Source organism: Anolis carolinensis, chromosome 1, assembly GCF_035594765.1.
Source record: "Anolis carolinensis isolate JA03-04 chromosome 1, rAnoCar3.1.pri, whole genome shotgun sequence".
Taxonomy (NCBI): domain Eukaryota; kingdom Metazoa; phylum Chordata; class Lepidosauria; order Squamata; family Dactyloidae; genus Anolis; species Anolis carolinensis.
The window spans coordinates 158,462,773-158,486,315 of NC_085841.1; the positions used below are offsets into that span (position 1 = coordinate 158,462,773).

Sequence of the window (23,543 nt, forward strand, 5' to 3'; positions counted from 1 at the left end):
CCAAAAGAAATCTTCAACTGGGAGAGAATCTGTCAGAAGAACATTAATTGGATTTTAACGTTCAGGTTAGATTACTGTAGTGACTGATTGTGGGACTGCCTTTGAAGATGATTTTGGAAATGCCTCTTCTGACTAATGGTAATGATGTTCTTTCAGTGAAATCATTCTTGATTTTCAACATTTTGGCAACGACTATCACCTTATAACACAAGATTGGCCGTCAGATTGGAAAAAATCAATTTATATCCCCATACCAAAAAAGGGAAACGCTAAAGAATGCTCAAACTTCCATACAGTGGCACTTATTTCCCATGCCAGTAAGGTAATGCTCAAGATCCTGCAAGGCAGACTCCAGCAATACATGGAGCGAGAGTTGCCAGATCGAGAGAGACCAAATCGCCAATATCCGCTGGATAATGGAGGAAGCCAGGGAGTTTCAGAAAAACATCTACTTCTGCTTTATTTACTATTCTAAAGCCTTTGACTGTGTGGATCATAATAAACTATGGCATGTTCTTGGTGGTATGAGGATACCAAGTCATGTTGTCTGTCTCCTGAGAGAAATCTGTATAAAGACCAAGCAGCCACAGTAAGAACAGATCACGGAACAACAGGCTGGTTCAAGATTGGGAAAGGAGTATGGCAGGGCTGCATACTTTCACCCTACCTATTCAACTTGTATGCAGAACACATCATGCGACGTGCGGGGCTTGATGATTCCAAGGCTGGAATTAAAATTGCTGGAAGAAACATTAACAACCTTAGGTATGCAGATGATACCACTCTGATGGCCGAAAGTGAGGAAGAGCTGAGGAGCCTGATCACCGAGGTGAAAGAAGAAAGTGCAAAAGCTGGGTTGCAGTTAAACGTCAAGAAAACCAAGATCATGGCAACTACACCTATTGATAACTGGCAAATAGAAGGAGAAAACATGGAGGCAGTGACAGACTTTATATTTCTAGGCGTGAAAATCACTGCAGATGCAGACTGCAGCCAGGAAATCAGAAGGCGTTTACTTCTTGGGAGGAGAGCAATGGCCAACCTTGATAAAATAGTGAAGAGCAGAGACATCAAACTAGCAACGAAGGTCCACATAGTCAATGGTATTCCCCATAGTAACTTATGGCTGTGAGAGCTGGACCATAAGGAAGGCTGAATGAAGGAAGATAGACGCTTTTGAACTTTGGTGCTGGAGGAAAATCTTGAGAGTGCCTTGGACCGCAAGAAGATCCAACCAGTCCATCCTCCAGGAAATAATGCCCGGCTGCTCACTGGAGGGAAGGATATTAGAGGCAAAGGTGAAGTATTTTGGCCACATCATGAGAAGACAGGAAAGCTTGGAAAAGATCACGATGCTGGGGAAAATGGAAGGAAAAAGGAAGAGAGGCTGACCAAGGGCGAGATGGATGGACGGTATCCTTGAAGTGACTGACTTGACCTTGAAGGAACTGGGGGCAGCAACGGCCAACAGGGAGCTCTGGTGTGGACTGGTCCATGAGGTCACGAAGAGTCGGAAACGACTATGCGACTGAGCAGCAGCATCACATTATGCCACTAGAGATTGAATTAATGGTATTTCATTTTCTTGTCTTTTTAAAAATTAAACCATTTTCTACTTTGGGAGCCAGGTATGTATTGGCTTACTAACTTTTCTAGTCTATTTCAAATCCAGAGAAATTCTGGCCACTATAGGAATATGAGTTAGTCATGTGGAAAGCGCATCAGTAAACAATGGCAAACTTCCTGTTCAGTATTTATGAAATTATGAGCAGGACCTATGATGTTGTTACTTCTAGGATTCACGTTTATGGTTGTTATTGAGTCCTCTCTCAAACTTTGTGGTGTATCTCCTTAGCAAAACTTAAGATATTTTAAAAATATTCCTCTAAATAAAGTTTGCTGTATTTCATCACATAATAGTTGCACTTCCCCCTTTTATATGAGAAAAGGGGGTGCGACTATTACGTGAGGAAATGTTATTGTAGTTATTATTATTATTATTATTATTATTATTATTATTATTATTATTATTATTATTATTATTATTATGGGGCTTATCTTGGTTACCAGCCTAGGGAAACTCCATAGCTGCAAAAACACCCATGCACCTGTCAACAAGAACTATGAGCTTTCATTTGGCTCACCTGCCTGGATACCTCTCACCTCAGAGCTATGGAGGGAGGCCTTGCCAAGGTGACCCCTGTGAGCTGAGGATGCATCTATTATGCAAGGAATTGTAAAATACCAGGACCCCAAAAAGGGGGGTGCGATGAAATACAGTAATTTGAGTTTATCACAGTTCTTATATATAGTTTGATTTTAACAGTTATTTGTAATAGTGCTTTCATTTTCCCAGTTCAGAACATTCTTTGTAGTGACTCTGGCAAAAGAGTAGACATGTATGTTGTAATGGACACACATGCATGTTGTAGTAGACATACATTATACTCACTATGCAGTTAAAATGTTTTTTTTCTTATGCATTTTTTGGCACAGAGTCAATGAGTTGCAAACTGGCTTTCATGTGGAAGGAACACCAGACTCTTCACTGATTCCACCTAAGACTGTTTCCACATTAGATATCAAGAAAACAACCAGTTCCAGCCTTGATCCTCCCATTTGCAAACTGTGTGCAGCCTAATCATTACTGCGGATCATAATAATAATTGCAATACCTTAACATACATGCCCTTCTCAGTAACTCCAGCATAATTTCCTCTCTATTGTTGCAGGAACATTCAGCAACTTCGATTCCGAACCCACATTAAGTTTAGTTACCAATGGAAAGTTATAGCCGTAACAATTTATATCTTGCATAATTTATCTACCATCCTCTTAAAAACAGAATTAATTTCCATGGGTTTTAAAACAAACAGACCTGGGAGGAGGTATTCAAGTCCCGCCAACAAGTCACTTGGGTGAATGAGTATAGTATGCCATTGTTCAATTCAAAGTGCTATTGCAAAAGTATCTGTGGATGTACCAGGTCAGATGTTACTTTCTTCACATTGCTGGAGAAAATGTACTGGTCCATTGAACATTTAACTGAAGCATATAGTCTAAAATACCAAGGCAAATGGAGATACCTGTTCATGATAGTAACAGAAGTGTCCATGTGCTGTAAAGTTACATCGTATCAAGACTGAGTGGCATGATTTGACTTTCATTAGCTGACCTTCTACACTAATAAATGCATGTGATGTTTTTCTACTGCTGCCAATTTACAACATACAGGAAACAAATCTTGTACAATAACTACCTTCCTGTACTCAGATACTAAATGGAGCCAAATGGATTGGGGCCGGAAGGCCCTCTAACAGTTTCTGTGAAAGAGCACTAAGCACAGCAAGTGGATGCTTGGACTCGGTATTGATTTGACAGTGCAATTATGCTCGGATTTGATGGCCCAGCACCAAAAGGAAGAGGAGAAAGAGGAGGGGGAGAAGGAGGGCAGCCAGTATTTTAAAGTGCTCAACATGTTCATATAGCCTGTGTGATTTTTAGAGATGTTAATTACTTCATGATAGTTCAACTATAGCTGCAGGTGTAATATTTTTGTCAATGCTAATGAGCCATGTTTGACAATAAGCTCATTCAACAATATTATTTTCATACTTTACTTTCACATCAAATAAGTCTCACCAGAATCCTACATGACCTGTTATACAGTATAACTTTATATATACCTAGCTGCATTAGAAGGGTGCCTAATGCTATGTAACAGAATACCAGCAAGAATACCCAATGTACATCAGGACCAATGCACTTCAGTGAGCTATCAGTGTGCAATGCACAATACTGCGTGATACACAAAGATGTGCACTAGGCACCAGTGCTCACATCAGGCATTTTGCTAACTGCATATACAAACATACAGCAGCTTTGTACTAGATATGGGTATGACACAACAGTGCAAATCTAATTCCCCAGCTGTACAAAAAGACTCCAGCATAATTCTGGGCACATTCACCTTAGAGATCAGTTTGGGAATTGTTGGACAAGTTGACTGATGTTAGTAGCTGGTGTTGGCGCAACCAGGAGAAGGAATACATCACATATCTATGGAAATGATGAGGTTTCCCATCCATTCAGTGGTCTATAGTCTTTCTGCTTTTGCAGACTTTTTAAGCCTGACTTTTTATATAGTGTACCTTACTTTCATTTAGGGTGATGATGCATGATTCTTTTTGATTGTGTGTGTGTGTGTTTATATTTGTGTGTGCGTGTTCTCTTTAAAAGCAATAAAATCATGAAACTATAAGCGGCTGTGATATAGCATTTATCTTAGTACAATAGTTTCAAATAATATAATATAAGCTAGAATCCTGTTACAGTAGAGGCTTGCTCATCCAACATAAATGGGCCAGCAGAATGTTGGATAAATGAAAATGTGTTTTCGCAATCTTTCATGGCTGGAATCACTGGATTGTTGTGTGTTTTCCACGCTGTATGGCCATGTTCCGGAAGCATTCTCTCCTGACGTCCTTTGAGGATGCCTGCCATAGATGTGGGCGAAACGTCAGGAGATAAGCGAAAATGTTGGACAATAAGAAGGGATTAAGGAAAAGCCTATTAAACATTAAATTACATTATGATTTTACAAATTAAGCACCAAAACATCATGTTTGACAACAAGTCTACCACTTGTTTGGGAGCATGGCTGCACTTGTATTGTTGGACATGTTGGCCTGCTGCGTGTTGCTGCCTAGAGAAACAGCTGTGGATCTAGGCGGGAGATGGACTGCGTTGGATAATACAGAACGTTGGATGGGTGAAGGGTGGATAAGTGAGACTCTACTGCAGTTGGTCCCAGCTAGAACAGATCCATTAACTCAATTGCTGAATACAATAAATCTAGTTGATTCTTGGGTGTATTCGAGTCAAAATTAGCATTTAGGACATTTGAAATAAGTGGGCATGCATGTACACACACACAATGAGCAACATGTTTAAAGATATCTAAAAATGAGGACAGTGTCGAAACACCCAAATTCAGGCACTGTGAATTCTCGTCTGGTTCAGGCATCGATCTGGCCTAGCAAAGCAGCAAAATTGTTCAGGACCCTGGACAGAGTTCACTAGAAGCTGTCTGGCTGCAGCAGATTGCTAGGGAAAGAGTCATTTCCCCAAAAGGGAACCTTCAGCTACAGAGGATTTTAGTAAGTTAGTCAACTCAAATGTCTCACGTTTTTGGATGCAGCCCTTAAAGCACCCATGTCTTTAACATGATCTTCATGGAAGGAAAGCAAATGAAACAATTAAGAGCATGACTGCAGAATTGCAGGGAAATGGGGAAATCACACTACCATATATATGTCACCTGTTTGTTATGTGTGAAGCCAGGTTATTCAATAGAAATTTAACAGAGAGATGGGCTGAAACTAACAAAAAGAAGTTCAGCAGGGACAAATGCAAGATACTCCACTTAGGCAGGAAAAAAATGAAATGTAAGGATACCTGGCTCGACAGCAATACATGTGAAAAGGATCTTGGAGTCCTTGTGGACAACAAGTTAAACATGAGTCAACAATGCGATGTGGAGGCAAAAAAAGCCAATGGAGTATAGTGTCTAGATCCAGGGAAATCATGCTACCCCCCCCCCCCCCCCCAATTCTGCCTTGGTCAGACCACACTTGGAATACTGTGTCCAATTCTGGGCACAATAATTGAAGGGAGACATTGACAAGCTGGAATCTGCCCAGAGAAGGCTGACTAAAATGATCAAGAGTGTGGAGAATAACCCCTGTGAGGAGCAGCTTAAAGAGCTGGGCATGTTTAGCCTACAGAAGAGAAGGCTGAGAGGAGACATGATAGCCATGTATAAATATGTGAGGGGAAGTCATAGGGCGGAGGGAGCAAGCTTGTTTTCTGCTAGGACGTGGAACAATGACTTCATACTACAGGAAAGGAGATTCCACCTGAACATCAGGAAGAACTTCCTCACTGTGAGGGCTGTTCAGGAGTGGAACTCTCTGCCCCAGAGTGTGGTGAACGCTCTTTTGGAGGCATTTAAACAGAGGCTGGATGGCCATCTGTCGAGAGGGCTTTGAATGCAACTTTCCTGCTTCTTGGCAAAATGGGGTTGGACTGGATTGCCCATGAGGTCTCTTCCAACTCTATGATTCTATGATTTAATGAAATCTCTTTTTATGAAACTGTTCACACATTTGGCCAGCTGTGCCACAAGGAAACTGGGTTCTGGGTTCAAGAATACTATCTTAATTAGAGGGATTCACCAAAGCTGGATCATTGCCTCTTTAGGGGACAGTTGTGATTTTAGGAGCTCTAAGGAAATCTCTCTTGTAACAATATTCCATCAGTTTTAAGATGAGACACAAGCACATCTTGAAAGTTTTTGAGAAGTCTCCATAAAACTATAAATTCTCAGGGATTCCCCTAATTGGAAACTTTTGGGTGACTTCCTTGATTGCTTCAAGTATTTTTTAAAAGTCCATTTTTATTATGACTAAAATTTTCTAACATTCAACAAACATCCATATTAACCCAATTCTCAGTTTTCCACAAAAATCAATAAAATATACGCATATGTAGAACCATGGAATCATAGAATCACAGAGTTGGAAGAGAGGACATGGGCGATCTAGTCCATTTCTTCCACCCTGGGCATTCCAAATATATAAACCCCACTTGCCTAGTTTCCAACAGACCTCACAACCTCTGAGGATGCCTGTCACAGATGTGAGTGAAACGTCAGGAGAGAATGCTTCTGGAACATGGCCAGGCAGCCCGGGAAACTCACAGCAATCCTATGTCCTCATTATGAAAGGCCATGCAGATCCAGAATAGGCCTTCACAGTCACTTTCAGACCCGTGGAAGATATTCATACTTGTCTACAAATGATCGCCTGTAGACATACCATTTGACATTGACATTACGTAGATTAATATTATAATAACACATATTAGATTTACAGATTTCACATCATGGGGGTTTGGAGCTCTCTAATTCATAGTACTGCTACCAGCTGAAGCTGACCAGATGACAATTAAGAACAATGGGAACCTTTGAAAGTACTACAGAGGAAGAGGGCTGGGGGTGGGGGGGGGCAACTTTTGATTTTACACAGGACCAGACTGTTTAAATCCAGGTCTCTCTGTGTTCGGGTTAAGAAAACTACGAGTTTCTGCACCTGGAAGGAATGGAAGGCAGTGGAGAAGCCGGTAGGCAGGACTGATCGATTGATCTTGCATGACATCTAGCGTTCACTTTTCAAAATGCACTCATTTATACTTTTAATATGATATAGCCACAATAACAGCAAAATTGTGACCTCGAAATTGAAAAAAAAACTAAAAAAGCTGACTGACTAGGCTGATGCGATTTTCAGAGACATGACTAAATTAATCTGTTTACAGAAAAAACAACCAAGTGTAGCACGTTTTGGTATAGGATAACCTAGAAGGCTAATGAATTAATGAAGCCATAACATAGAATCCAAAACTTTTTGCCTGGAGAGGATGATAGGACTTGCTGAGAGGCCTTCCTCTCCCTATCAGGCCCCTTCTACACTACCAAATAAAATCCAGAGTATCTGCTTTGAACTGGATTACATGGCAGGTATATATGGCAGATTAAATGGCAGAAAAGGGTAAAGCTTTACCCCTACATTATGTCTCGTCATGTCAGACTCTGGGGGTTGGTGCTCATCTCCGTTTCTAAGAGCCGGCGTTGTCCTTAGCCACCTCCTCCATGCCAGCCACTTCATGTGGCTGGCATGGAGTGCCATTACCTTCCTGCTGAAGCAGTACCTATTGATCTACTCAAATTTGCCTGTTTTCAAACTGCTAGGTTGGCAGAAGCTGGGGCTAACAGCAGGAGCTCACCCCGCTCCCCGGATTTGAACCGCAGACCTTTTGGTCAGCAAGTTCTGCAGCTCAGCTGTTTAACCTGCTGCACCATCACAGGCTCTTCGTGGCAGTGTATTTATTTATTTGTTTGTTTGTTTATTTTATATACCACTCTTCTCCCCCAGGGGGACCCAGAACGGTCTCATATAATCCAGTTCAAAGCAGATAATGTGGATTATCTGCTTTGATAATCTGGATTATATGGCAGTGTAGAAGGGGCCTTTGTGGTGGCCCACCTTCCCCTGTTCCCAGCTGAATGGTTGAAAAACCATGTTTCCTGACCTGAGCAGGTATGAGAAGAATTCATGGTCAGAAAGAAAAAGTAGAAAAGAGACCAGAAGAAAGACGAAAGCCAAAGTGGACAGATCAGGAAATATAATAGTCCAACCGTTTCTGTTCTCAATCTTGCAATCTAAAAAGGGACTCGCTTTGAACAGCCAACAAGGGATTATTGCAAAGTATATTTGTAGTGGCTCTTGGCTTCCAAGGAACCACCAGCCAACGGTCACCAACTGTACTGGGGTACTGGGCATCCTGTGGATCCCTCTTACAATACGTTGGTAGCAATTTGTGATTTCACAAGGATCTAGGCCAGGCATGGGCAAACCTTTTTTAGATGGGGGCCCATATTTTTTTTCTTGTAAATGTGGACAGAAGTTGGTTTATCCATTGTATGAGTTCAAGAACTATGCATGCTTGTTCTGACTTATTTGTCCCCAATTCCAAGAATCCCCAAATCTGACCATTTCTAAGATATCATTTCATCCATGTGGTTTTTATTTATTTTCAGTTGCACAGAAACCTATGAGGTAAAGAAGCTAAGTATTGATATCCAGAACCCATGAGAAAACATACAAAACAATTTGCTTCTGAATTGCTCGTAAAATTTTTAATAATCATTTGCAAACACTTTAGCAAACATGATACATGCATGATTATATATAAATTAACAGAGCACACCTGTTATTTCGTCTTTGACTGTTAAATGCCTTTTAAATGTAAAGTTGCAATCTTTCTTACAGCTACTATTATTTAAATCCCATTGAAAGGAATTACACCTGCTTGTGGAAAGGCAATTATGGGAATATACTCCAGTGGTATTTCTCTGAATACATAGGTCTAGATATGTGTAAGACAGGTCCTTATATCCCAGGATTTGATCTCAGGTTTTCTGTTAATCCTGGATTATCTGGCAGTGTGGCCTCATATAATCCAGATTAAAGCAGAAAACCTGGGATCAGATGTTGGGATATAGGGCTTGTCAGGAAGGGCCCATATTCAGAGCAGACCCTTTGATTGGACATATGATTACATTTGAATCCATTTGAGGGGGCAAGAATGATAGTGATACATAGTAAATTTTTGTCTTCACAACAATTGACTAACAGATTAAACTAAACCTTTAGATAATTTAGAAGATAATAATTAAAATTTGATGAAAGAGTTAAGAGAGTTAAAAGAAATAATCTAAATAAGAACAATCAAGATGAACTTTTAATGAAGAAGAGCTGGAGGAGGAGCCAAGAAGAAGATGGAATAATACAGAAAATATAAGAAGACACGACTATTAGGTTTTCAAAATTAGGTAAAGGTAAAGGTTTTCCTCTGACATTAAGTCTAGTCGTGTCCAACTCTGGGGGTTGGTGCTCATCTCAATTTCTAAGTCAAAGAGCTGGCATTGTCCGTAGACACCTTCAAGGCATGACTGCATGGAGCGCCATTACCTTCCCGCTGAAGCGATACCTATGGATCTACTCACATTTGCGTGTTTTTGAACTGCTAGGTTGGCAGAAGCTGGGGCTAACAGCGGGAGGTCACCCTGCTCCCCGGATTAGAGCTGCAGACCTTTCGGTCAGCAAGTTTTGCAGCTCAGCGGTTTAATCCGCTGCGCCACTGGGGGCTCCGTTTCAAAATTAGATGACAATATTATTCCTCTTTCTTGTTACTGAGGATATATGGAATTAGTAACATTTTAATACCTTAAACAATGTGTGTAAGGGTAACAGAGATGAAGAATTAGATTTAACAATTATAATTTCATACAATGTCTTTCCCTCTGCCTACTAACCCCCCTCCCTCTTTGCTGGTGGCATATTGGATATTTGTAAAAAGTTAACCTATTAACAATAACTCCATTACCCCTACCTCCCCTTCTTTGCTTTTTACCCAACTGTTTCATATTTCCCTCTTGTGTGAAAATATTTTGGAAGTATTCAATAAAAATATTATAAACATTTGAATCCAACCTATCTTCTCTCTATACACATAATAAAAGTGAAAATATGTATGTGTGTATGTGGCTGGGGTGTCCACTTACACAGACAAGCTCCTGCCTCCACAAACAGCTATAGCTGCCACTACCCTGGAGACCCCAATGGTCCTCCCTCCAAAGACATAGCAGGTTATAGCAAGTGCCATGAACATGTCCAAGAGCCCAGCCAATGTCCTCCACAAACACCATACTGCCCACCACCCGAGTGAAGGCTTTCATAGGAGGGCAGTTTCATCCTAGATTTTCTGTTTTTCCTCCACCACAGACGCTCCAGTGTTTATTCCTCTTTCCATTGGTGTGGAATTTGCATGACCTTGCCCACTGCCTCTCCCTTAACCCTTTCCTATTCTTCTCTATGGCACACAGCCATATGAATTGATCAGCAACTGATTATACTGAAAAGGTTTGGGGAAAATTCACCATGATTTATAGGAGTTGTAGGTACTGGGATGTATAGTTCACCTGCAATCTAAGAGCACTGGGACTAACTGGGCACACAGAACCTCCATGACCAACACAAAATACTGGAGGTCTTTGAAGGGAATTATAGGAATTGTAGTTCACCTACATCCAGAGCTCACTATGAACCCAAACAATGATGGATCTGGCATGTATACCTGATATGCCCAAATTTTAATTCTGGTGGGTTTTGATGGGAATTGGCCTGGACATTTTGGAGTTGTGGGTACTGGGATTTATAGTTCACTTGCAATCAAAGAGGACTCTGAACTCCACCAAAGATGGAATTGGATCAAACTTGGCACACAGAGCCCCCATGACCAGCAAAAAATATTGGAGGTCTTTGAGGAAAATTCACCTTGATTAGGGGGAGTTGTAGTGCACAGCATTTGTGAACCCAAACACTGAAGGATCTGGACCAAACTTGGCACACATACCTGATATGCTGAAATTTGATTACTGGATGGGATTGGGGGAACTGACCTTCCTTCCTGGGAGTTGTAGTTCACCCACAACCAGAGAAACTGTGACCTTCACCGATGATGGACCTGGACCAGATTTGGCACACAGAAGCCCCAAGACTAACTCAGCCTACTGGAGGGATTTGAGGGGACTGGCTCACCATAGTAGGAGTTGTAGTTTACCCTACAGCTAGAGAGCATACTGAACCCCATCCATGATGCATCTAGAGCAAACTTGCCTAACATAAGAAACTTTAAGTACTGACAGAGTTTCTTGGGGTTAACCTGGCATGATGTGAGTTGTAGTACACACACAACCTTATGCATTTTGTACAATTAAAAAATGACTTTTTCAGATAACCTGGGCAACGCCGGGTACCTAAGCTAGTAAAATATATAAAAATATACCAAGTGTAACAATCCACATTTTTACTCTTATGGTACACCATACATAGAGCTCAGCAGAGGTTATATTATTTCCCTCTTCTCCAAAAAACGAAACCTGATGGAAGTTTTAACCCTCTGATTTATGTTGGTTAGGGCAAAGAGGGCTGAGATGAACATAAATGGTTACTTCACCTTTGCAAACAAAGCACTAAACTAGACGATTCCTTTGATCTGATCTAGCACAGCTCCTCTTAGGTTCTTACATGGCAACTGCTATTTGTATTGTACGAAAAAGTTTCATTTCTGGTAAACCCACATGAGAGGGAGGGCTAATGCAAAGCATGTCTATTGAAGTTCCTGTTTTGAAGAAGTTTTAATCAAATAGCAAAGTACGCCACAATTAATCGGACTAAAAAGAAACCAACAACGAACTCAACAAGAGTGACTTCATATTACACTCATTTTTGTGTGAAAGGATTGGAAAGATGCTGGGAAATTAATGAGAAGCACAAGAATGCTACAGAAGTCTGACTGCACCAAAAAAGGTGGCATCACCGCTCAAAACAATGTTAGCTCCTCTCCGTGGTATGGTCAGCTGAAGTTCATCTCCTTCTTCTAATTTTGCAATGCCTGACAAAAGATGCATATACTATTAAGCACAAATATCACAGATATTTATTACACAGACCAACAAAACATTTTTTTTCTTGGTATCTTGGTATTCTAGGCTTGTTCCTGGGATTATTTGGGGCACCAATTCAGAAAATTGCATTGGATAGACAGCATCAGCTCTATTTTAGATATGGTGTCAAATGACTTGACAATCTGTGCTTTTGATATGAAATAAGTTGATTTTCAAGTAGTACATGTTTATTTTAATTTTTAATATGTTTCCTTCATGTTTAAAACCTATTAATTGAAACACTACATTAAAATATCCTAATGTTTTTAGGGGTGAGTAGAGTGATTTTTAAGTTAAACATGTGTGTGTGTGTGTGTGTATTGTATATGAGCCTACACTACCAGATAATCTGGGATAATCAGATCCTGGGATATAGAGCAGTGTAGATTCAACCTCAGTTACATTTTCTCTGACCAATGTAAAGGTATCAAAGGGGCAAGGGGACCACTTATGCAATAGTGATTTTGTTGAGGGCAAAACACGAAAGCAGTCAGTAACATTTTAATACATTGCAATGCACTTAAATCTGGGGCCCATTCAGTAGCATCCGATGTTACAGATGTCATGTATGATCCATCCTCAAAGCATAACTCTGATATAAAGTGGTCCCTTGCTAATTTGGGGTGCATCTGCATGTAGAACTATTTGTGAAGTATGACACAACTTTATCTGCCATGGCTTAATGCTATGGAACCGTGGGATTTACAGTTTGGTGAAGCACCAGAACTTTTAGGCAGAGAAAGCTAAAGATGTAAAACTACAACTCCAGTGATTCCATAGCATTGAGCCATGGCAGTTACAGTGGTGTCAAATTGCATCAATTCTACGTTATAGCTGCACCAGAATTCTCTGTCATAGAAAAATGAAACCCGTGGCATTTCCACAAATGTATGTTAAGGACAACAAATTGTATGGATTGTGCATCTTATCCTCCACCACCCAAAGACTTCTACCACTTGCTGTGTTTGACTCAGCTCTCAGAGTTAGCTACACTTACCACAATGCTACAGTCTGGTTTAAAGCAGTGATTGTGCCTTTCCTATATGGCAGCTAGTTGGACAAGATGATGCATGCGGTCTCTTCCAACTCTGTTATTCTATGATGTACCACTCCAGCTGCCTGGGTGAGCAGAGGCAGCCATCCAAACTGTTAATACTGTGCCTAATTAACACCATCATTCACCAAAGTGTCATGGATAAATATATGATGTATGGTTTGAATGAAATAGTATGAAAGATGTATGGATGGGGCTTGGAGACGCCATTCTAAGATTGAAGCCTGGAAAACTACTGAACTCATGAACTGTAAATAAAAGTAGCTGATGAGAACTGCTGACATGACCAGAGACAAATGATTAACTGTTGAGCTCTTGGTGGAAAACAACTTATTTACATTACTAAAGACAGTGACTATCTTTAGGTTAAGAAGGAAGCAAACAATACTCCTTGAGAAGGAAAACAAGTCATCACTTAAAGAAGAAAAGTCAACATCTGTCCAGGAATTGATGGAGTCAGGATGTTTTAGCTAGAAAAATACCTGTCATTCATTTACAATTTTCAGAACCACATCAACAGAAATATTGTTATATAAGAGACACTCTCCATTCCAAAAATTGTGGCGGACCTGAGAAGTCTGCTCCACCCGCTGCTCTTCTCCAAAAGATGGAGAGAGATGGTGTACCTCAGAATGGCAGATTTGCTGGGAACGCAATCTGACCTACTTTGGGTTCTCTTTTCCAGGAGAAGGAAGAAGAGGTGGTAATGTATGAATGATGAGGAGTGAATGCTTATATGTTTGTGAATGCTGAGCAAAATGTGACATCCTCTTGTTTGTGTCCCCCAATGTAGCTATAGAGTCTGTGTGTCCACTTTCTTTCTCTGTATTGCTCTGTGATATACTCTGTCTCATTGTGAACGAAATAAATGAACCTGTTAAATGATTTTAGAGTTTAAAAAGTATTCATGACACAAAGAGCAAGTGAAGAAAAGGGATCTGAACAGTGGAACTCACTGCCTCAGAGTGTGCTGGATGCTCCTTCCATGGAGGCTTTTAAACAGAGGCTGGATGGCCATCTGTCAGGTATACTTTGATTGTGCTTTTCCTGCATGGCAGGAGGTTGGACTAGATGGCCCAAATGCTCTCTTCCAAGTCTGTTAGCCTATGATTTTATGATTTCTGGAACTCTTGTAAGAAGCTAAAGTTCAGGAAATGGTGAGGATTGTGGCGAGAGAATGTCTAGAGTCCAACATCCACCCACAGCCTAACCTACATTTAAAAAAACAACTACTATGGTGCCAAATAAATTTCATAACATTCCTTCTCATGGCCCCAGACCAGACCTTGTTTAGAACAGTGTGCTTAAAATAGGCGCCATGCTTACCAGCAGTATAACAAGAGTTATTAGGATTGGTGGCCGGCATGCTTTGGATGCAGCGGAATAATGTCACCAGACTGAGGTCATCCCCAACAACATGAGCCTTTCTCCTCTGGATCAAATGTCCCATTACAAACATTTCATCTGTATATAAAACCTGGAGAGTAAAGACAGATTTCATTACCACTATACATAATGCAAATAAATGGGTAATTACGAAAATCTTTTTCTAATTTTACCTGGCCATAAATGAAAAAGTAGCCAGTTTCTCTGACCAGTATTTTATTCCCTTGCTCTTCCAGAGCAGTTCCTCTTTTGAAACTAAGAAGCCAAGGAACCAGACTTGAATCATCTAAAAATAAATAAAAGATTTTCTTTAAGAAGCGAGTTAATTGTTTCATACTTTGTTCTAGGACCTTATCACATGAGGAAATACTCAAACGGGACCCATCACATGATGTTTTGCCCCATCCCGTCAGTATTCCGCCAGAATCCGTCTGCAAAGCATTGCAGAAACTGATCATTTGCAGACGGGATTCTAATTTTTTGAAATACTACAGATTCTTCCATTGCTGAAGTGCTGTTTTGTGTGTGATAGAAAAATCTGTCTGCATCCCATCAGCAACTATACTTTTTAAAAGATCATAGTGATGTAGGGGGTGTTTTGAATGGATTGGGATGAGACAGTCTTCTGTTGTGTGATGAGTCAAAGCACAGTATTTTCAAATCATAAGAATCGTAATAATCAGGTGTGACGAGGAGAATATGCATCCCATCTCAATACAGTATGCATCCAGTCCTTTAAAAATATGGGGTGCATACTGATATAAACGGATTATATCTCAGTGTGATAAGGTCACCAGTGTCATTATCGAACAGAGAAAACTACAGATGATCAGATGATTTTACACTGAAGATCAGAAAATTTCACATCTGAGATGAGACCCAAAGAGCTGCGGGGGGAAAGGAATTCCTTACAGAGACCAGATTTTCTGTGGGTCTACCAAGATTGAAGACCCTCAACTTGTCACAGCCTTCTGTCTTTGCCAAAAAGCCACTCTGGAAATTTAGTGACCCACCAGCATTTGATGCCATTACACCAAAGTGGTAGCAGACCATGTGAAAAGGAACCAGAGGATAGGACTGCAGAAGACTGCTCGCAAGAATAAGAGAACACTGCATTACCATTTTGCTGAATGTTCCTTTTGCTGTCAGCCATCAGTTGCAGACATGACTGTAGTACTAAAAAGAAAGATTTAAATTAGAAGGTAGGTGGATGCAAAGCATTTGGTGCAGCACCTGAGCACTCAAAACCACATACACACTTTGTAATGGTAACAATGGTAGCAGTGGCAGCAGAGTTTACTTTATGTTTCCCCATTCACTCCTAGACTTCAGTGTTATCTAATTATTTTGATCAGTCAGAGGCCATGGTGGCGGAATGGGTTAAACCCTTGTGCCAGCTGAACTGCTGACCTGAAGGTTGGCGGTTCAAATCTGCGAGCCCTAGCTTCCTATGTGGGAACATAAGAGAAGCCTCCCAGCAGGATGGTAACACACACATCTGGGCGTCCCCTGGGCAGCATCTCAGTAGATGGGTGATTCTCTCACACCAGAAGCAACTTGCAGTATGTTCTCAATTCACTTCTAACACGATAAAAAATTTGATCATTAAATAAAATAAAAGCTCATTCCATTGCCAATGAAAAAAAAAGGTTTTTCCCTTGAAAAATATAATTGGGAAATAAAGAAATTATGTCACAGGCATGGATGAGCAGTAGGTTGAATAAGAACAGAATTTAGGCTGATAAACACATGGAATAATCCACTCTCCTTCAATAGGGCTTATGGTTATAGTGACACACTATAACTTTGGTTATATCTCTCTATGGATCTATACAGTTATACCCTCCAATTGATCAAAGTAGCCATTATTTAAGGAATGCATTTCTATTCTACCTTTCCAGCACATGGTCGTAATGGCAATAAAGAGAAAATAAAATAAAAACAATAAAGCAGCAGATATTTACTGTACAGGGTCTACAGTTTTATCCATTGTTTCGATATATCTGAATATGCATAATTTCACAGGCTGCCCATTTTCAACGAAGAAAAAAGCCATAGCAAACCATCAAACTGCCAGTGTTTCAAAAATAGCTACCAGATACAGATGGTTGTAATTTCACAATTTTGGGCCCTATTCATTCTCCCAGCAAAGTAAGTACAGTTCTCTCAACAAATGAGACCTCTATTACTTTGATGGTTCTTATTCCCTTTCCTTGGCAGTTTCCCAATAGCCCACACCTGGCCTCTCTGCCCAGACCTCTCCCTTACCTGTTTCACCTGAAGACCTTTTCCTCCTGTGTTGCTCTCCAGTCCGCACTGTCTCTTGGCTACTCGGATGTGGTCCAAAAGCAGCCCCCTACCAATGGCATGAGCACACAACACATTCAGGCTGCCATTCCAGCTTTTCCCTATCCAAATACAGTACCTCCCTCTGAATCCAGTTTGCAGCAAGCCCTACAACGCACCTGGCTTGTAGCACCTTCTGACTTCTTCCAGTGGGGAAAAAATGGATTGGCCTCTTTCCTTTTCTCCAGAGACCCCAAGGACAGTGAGGATGGAAGCCGCGCCTGGACCCTGGAGTTTAGCTTGCTTGTCAGAAGGGCTAGTTCTGTTTTCAAGACAGTAACATAGTAAAGCGAGACTGCTGCAAGACAAGACGACACAAGCACTGCAAGCCCTAGCAAGATCAGCAAGAGCCCTTTGTATTGAGAACCATGTGCAGAAAGAGAGGGGCTGCTCTTTCCTCGCCGGTGACCCACTAACATCTTGGCTCCTGTCTTGACAGCCAGGTGCTTCTCACTCTGGAACATGCATCCAGTTGGCCAGCTGCATCCACGACGCGCAGCCAACATATACTTCCTGTTAAATGGGCCTGGTGATAAAAGCATTCAATGTTGTGCGGCTGTACAATTTGTGGCTTTGTTTTTATGGTTCCTCTACCCACCTTCCTCATTTCAGTTTCAGATTCATTTTATAAGAGGCTAGCCCAACTGTTTTGCACAATTTTTGCCATTCAGACACCATAGCAACAACGGGTATCTTTGGATTGTTTTGCCTTTTGATTCAAACAGTAGACATGGCAAAGCAAAAAGGATAACATATACTTGCCTCTTTTGCCATTCAGAGGGTGGGAGTAGCCACTGAAAAAGCTATCACTCTAAATTGAAACTAACTAGTGACCTTATCACATTAGGATATAATCCATTTATATTAGTATACATCCAATATGTTTTTAGAACTGGATGCATATTGTATTGAGATGGGATGCATACTCTTCTCATCACACCTGATTACTACGATTCTTATGATATGAAAATACTGTGCTTTGACTCATCACACCACGGAAGGCTGGCTCCTCCCAATCCATGCATCACTTTTCTAAAGTATCGTTGCTGATGAAATGCATACAGATTTTCCTATCATACACAAAAGAGCACTTCAACAACAGAAGAATTTGTAGTTTTTCAAAAAACACAATTAGAATTCCATCTGCAAATAATCCATTTCTGCAACGCTTTGTAGACAGATTCCAATGGAATACTGACAGGATGGGGCAAATGTCATGTGATGGGACCCCTTCAAAATCATTCTCAAACAGTCTCAGAAACGGAGTATTTCCTACTGCAATAAGGTCCTGAGAATGCTTTTTCCTATGTTCCCACCAAGGGAGTCTGTGATAATGGCAGGACTGAGAGAAAGTCTTTTTCCTAAAGATCTTAATATTCTGTCAGGCTCATATCGACATGGGATTGGATAAAAATGCTGAAAGAATGATATCCTGTAACAAATAAGTATCTGAAACTGCTTTAGGCAAAAAGGAGAAGTCTGGCCATAACACAACATTATCGCTATTCAGGGTTAGATATGGGCCACCACACCTCAATCCACATAGTTCTCACACTCTCTTGGCCAATGTGATGGCCACAAGAAATATTTTGTTTATTTGACAGTCACTCAATAGGGATTGGGACCAAGGGTTCAAATAGGGATTTGGTAAGCTGTGTCAACATAACAGGAGGTTCTGTATACACAAAAGAAACTTTTTAACTGCTGACAATGAGAAAAGAGAGAGAGAAAACATCAAGACAGCTGACAATTACAAAGCTTGAACCCTCAACCAATTATAAATTGGGGGGAAAGTTGACTCTTTATGGCTGTATGACCGTCTGGTGGCAGACTTGCTGGTCCCTTTCTGGACAATCCAAATTGTCTGTAAATGGCCATGCCATGAGCTTCAGCCTATCAATTTTTGATAGAGAATGGATCCAACCTTTCTCAAGATCACCTCATCCCACAAGAAGAGTCTGTAATATATCTGGGAGAATTGCAGTAGGATCAGTAGTTACACCTGTCTGGATGACCATTCTGAGAGAAGAATGCAATTACAGCAATCTCTCTTGATTTTCAGTATTTTGGTTAGAATGGGAAACGGTGAAAACAAGAGGAAAACTATACCTTACCTCCTGAAGAGGAAAGTATCACTCTCCAATCCCTGGCCCTTGCTACTTTTAGGGCAGCTGCACATTCTGATGGGAAATTTTAAAAAAACTTTCCCAATGTACCGAGTATAATATCCATTAGATGACCTGCATAGGTGGTTTTTAAGGTGTTCTCTATGTCAGTCACATGATGGGTTCAGTGCTAGAGATGCCAGAGTGTAGGAGCAGATTCCTACTTCCTTATTTATATGCCATAATCCCCATACTTGCTCCATAATCCCCATGGAGACAAGGACAACATGGCATTGTATCAAAAGAAGGAAGGTTTTGCATGTCCTCTGTACTGCCTATAGCTCCAAGACAGTGACATACAGATCCTGCTCCTCAGCAGATGTCAGACCCCTGGCAGCAGGGCACCAAGAACCATACACGGAGGCCAGTCTCTATCTAATATCTTTATTAAGGAAATGTATAAAAGCAATAAAAACAAGTGAAGAATATAGTTCAGAAGCAGATCTTTCAAATGAGGTCAAATATAGTCCAAAAATGTATTGTCCAATAAATGATATTAGAGTTCAAAGTTTTTATCCAATACCGAAACACACACTCTTGCCAAGCAATAGTGTGGGGAAATGTCTGAGTCTTGGGAGTCCAAGGTAGCTTGACAACAAGGCTGGAAACAAGGCTGGAAACAAGGCTGGATACAAGGCAGGATACAAGGCTGGATACAAGGCTGGATACAAGGCAAACAGTGATTCTTAGAACAAGGTTCGTGGTTAAAGCAAGGCGAGGCAAGTCTTGAATACTTAATCCGGGAAGCAAGGAACTGGGGTTACGAAGTCCACACACGATCTTACTCCTGAAGCTGCTCTGTTGACTCCGCAAAAGTTCTCCCGCGTCAGGCACCTATATTGGGGTCTCGTTTTCCCGCCAACAATCTCTTTCCATAGAGAACGGGAAGCGAAACCCAACTTTGTCCAGATGCAAGACTCCTTAGAATTTCCCAAGGGAAGCAGGTCTAATCAGCCTGTTGTTTGGCAGCAATCCGTAAACTCCTGCGATTCTGTTCCCTGACTCTTCTGTCAGCACAGTAGGATTCTTTTCTAGGGAACGGAGGCGAGGAATGTCCAAGGTCTGTTTTACTGAATTCTTGGGGACAAACATCAACATCCGGCAGGTGAAAGAACTCCGGCTCTTGTTGAACCGGCGAAAACCCCATGTTTTCGTCTTCATCTGCCACGATGGCACTAGGAGCAGGACTACAAGGCCCATGAGGCATCACACTATCCCCTCTCCCAAGGCCCTCCTCATTCAGGGCCCCTCTCCGAGAGTCGAGGGGTCGCGGCTTGGAAGGGTAGGCCTGGTGGAAGCGACGGACTAAGTCGGGGGCATGGACTGTGGAAGCATCTTCCCAGGAGCGTTCTTCTGGGCCAAAACCCACCCAGTCAATGAGATACTGAAGGCGGCGGCGTTGGAAGCGAGAATCCAAAATGTCCTGAACCTCGAATTCCTCCTCTCCGTCCACTAAAACAGGGGCGGGGGGCGGCCGGCTCGCGTCGGGGCGTACACCATCCTCCGGAAGGAGCAGGGAACGATGGAACACCGGATGAATGCGCATGGAGCGCGGAAGTTGGAGTTTGAAAGTCACGGGGTTAAGTTGCGCCACCACTGGGTAGGGACCAATGAAACGGGCATCTAACTTCCGGCAGGGACGGTGGGAGGGCAAAAAGCGAGTGGACAACCAAACCCGATCTCCTACCTTGATCTCGGGGCCAGGCTGGTGATGGCTGTCAGCGTGACGTTTGTAGTCCTCCTTGGCTTGATCAAGTTGCTGGTGCAAGAGTTCTTGCACCGCTGTGAGTTCCTGTAGCCAGTCCTCTGCTGCAGGGACTTCTGAGGTCTCCACGATGGGAGGGAAGAAACGGGGGTGGAAACCATAGTTCGCAAAAAACGGGGTTTCTTTAGTTGAATTCTGGACACCATTGTTGTATGCAAACTCTGACAGAGGTAATAGGGAAGCCCAATTGTCCTGTTGGTAGTTTACATAACAGCGAAGATATTGTTCCAAAGTGGCATTGGTGCGCTCAGTTTGTCCATCTGTTTGGGGATGGTGAGCTGAGGATAAACGAGAGTCTATGCCCAATAGTTTTTGCAGGGCTTTCCAAAAACGAGAGGTGAATTGAGATCCACGGTCAGTGACCAAACTCTTGGGCAATCCATCTAGTCGGAATACATGCTGAAGAAATAAGTCTGCGGTCTCTTTGGCCGTGGGGAGGCCATCGCAGGGGATGAAATGGGCCATCTTGGTGAAAAGGTCCACCACTACTAGAATCGTGGTGAATCCAAGGGATGGTGGTAGATCAGTGATAAAATCCGCGGAAATTATCTCCCATGGGCGAGAAGGTGTGGGAAGGGGATGCAGTAGCCCTGGCGGCTTCTCCCTTCGCGTCTTGGAACGCTGGCATACAGGACAGGTGTTGACATAATTTTCCACATCCTTGCGAATCTTGGGCCACCAGAAATCTCGCAAGATCAAGTGCATGGTTTTGAATAGTCCAAAATGCCCGGCAGGCTTGCTGTCATGGCACAAACGAAGTGCCTTTTCTCTGTCGGGGCCTGGAGGGATGTAAACATGGTTTCTGTAGCATAGTAGTCCGTTCTTAAGTGAGAAAGGGAAACGTAGTCCTTGGTGGATCTGTTCTTGGGCCCAGGCGTCTGTCTGTTGGCTGGCCCTAATCTCCTGAGTGAGAAGGGAATCTGTGGTTGGGGATTTTGGGTTAGGAGGAGCTGGCTCAATTGAAGTGGATTTGGTATTTCCCACTGGCACTAGGAGCAGGACTACAAGGCCCATGAGGCATCACAGCAGATCACCTGCCTTATACTTTGTAACGTAATAACGGACTCCTCACCCTGTAAGGGCAGCCATGGCTTGTCATGACGGAAAGGGCAGGCCCTGTATGAGGTTACACTCATGTATCTACCTGAGGATTTTGTCTCTTGCTGAATGCTGCTGCTAAAGATACAGGGATATTCGAGTACTATAATGTCAATTTTGTATAGGAACCATATAACTTGACTGGTTTCATATGAATACATGCAAATGAAGCTGTAGCCAGCATTGACAAAAGGGCCCTAATAAGATAATTAATATTGTCAAAAAGGAAGGTTGCAGATGGAAGAGAATGTCCTCTGCTGGTGTCAATTGGGATTTTTTTTTTTGCAGTTGATGCACAAGTCAAGATTGTAGAGGAGATGCAGAAAGAAGCTGGTGGCGCATGCAAGAGCAAGTCTAGATTTTGAGACCAGTAACCATCCCTCAAATTTATTTATTTATTTATTTATTAAACTTGTATAGTTTGGCTCGGAGCAGTTTACAGAAATAGATTAAAAACAATACACTTAGCTTTAAAATAACAATAAAAACAATAAAAGCAATAGGGAAAGAGGAGAAGCCTTCTGCTGCCTAAGGTGTGCCATCACTACTGACCTCACTTTGTTGAAAGTTGAGACACTGAATAGGAGGACCTTCAACAGGTAACATTTGTTGTGAATCACAAATCAAAGATTTCAAAATTTTGTGCATCCCTCAAGTGGATGGTAGTGAACTACTCTTCTTCCTTGTTCCATCCTATCTAGCTTTTTGCTCTCTCTCTTGTTTGAAGAAGAAGCCATGATAACTAGTGCTTCCAGAAGAAACTACAATTCTCGTATTGGATTCTGTGTGGAATTTTCAGACATTTTGATGCCACCTGAAGTGTTGAATGTTTTCTTTTGAAAGAGAGAGGAAAAATAAAGCAGCTAGTTCATTAGTTGTTGACCAAACAACAAGAAAAGTAGGTGACCTTCTGATTCTTGTTTGTAGTCTGTTTGAAAGATGATGATGGCGCTGGGGCTGCCTTAGAAGATGGGAATAGCACCTGGAACAGCCATATTGGTGGAGATTACCATAATTTATAAGCAGCCTGGAAGAGGTGGGATAGAAATAATGGAGCTGACCCTAGTTAGCAGTTCACATGGCTAGTTTCATTTGCATGTATACCAAGATGAGACTAGTTGTCTTGGCTGCATGAGTGGGAGTCAGTGAAACTGATAAACTGTTCAAGATCTGCTTACTGACCAGTCATATCTACTTTAGATTGAAGGGAAGCTCAGTGCACTTTGATCAGGAGCCCCTGGAGTTAGATCTATAGTCATGGCACTGGTGCCCGATGCAATGGGAGCAACCTTTTCCATGACTCCTTAATGGTACTGCCACTCATATTGGTACCATTTCTCTTCTTGAGGACTCAGGTCCAAGTTGACGCTAATTTTCAGAGTTGCTGCAGGAAGCATAACGATGGCAACATGATGTTGTGTCCTGTTGAATCAGTCGGAACACAACTTCTTGGAGATCATGACCCCTTCATAGGCAAGAAGTATTGGACTTTAAGCGATCAGTATTGTGTTTAGGAGAATCATTCCCAACATCAGACCCAACATCATTCCCAATTTTGCCTTCAGGTAGTAAGCCAATGACATGTACATCAGGGCAACC

General features: G+C 41.8%; 1 protein-coding gene across 1 annotated transcript; it reads right to left on the reverse strand.

Moving 5' to 3' along the window:
* Positions 1 to 8,731: 8,731 nt before the first annotated feature.
* On the reverse strand, positions 8,732 to 17,538 carry tnfsf13b (TNF superfamily member 13b). The gene is made up of 6 exons (XM_003215347.4): positions 17,036 to 17,538; positions 16,839 to 16,926; positions 15,690 to 15,746; positions 14,744 to 14,856; positions 14,511 to 14,661; positions 8,732 to 12,078 (listed from the first exon to the last, which is right to left on the reverse strand). The coding sequence occupies exons 1-6, from the start codon at positions 17,456 to 17,458 to the stop codon at positions 11,966 to 11,968; spliced, it is 945 nt and encodes a 314-aa protein (XP_003215395.2). The 5' UTR covers positions 17,459 to 17,538; the 3' UTR covers positions 8,732 to 11,965.
* Positions 17,539 to 23,543: the final 6,005 nt, after the last annotated feature.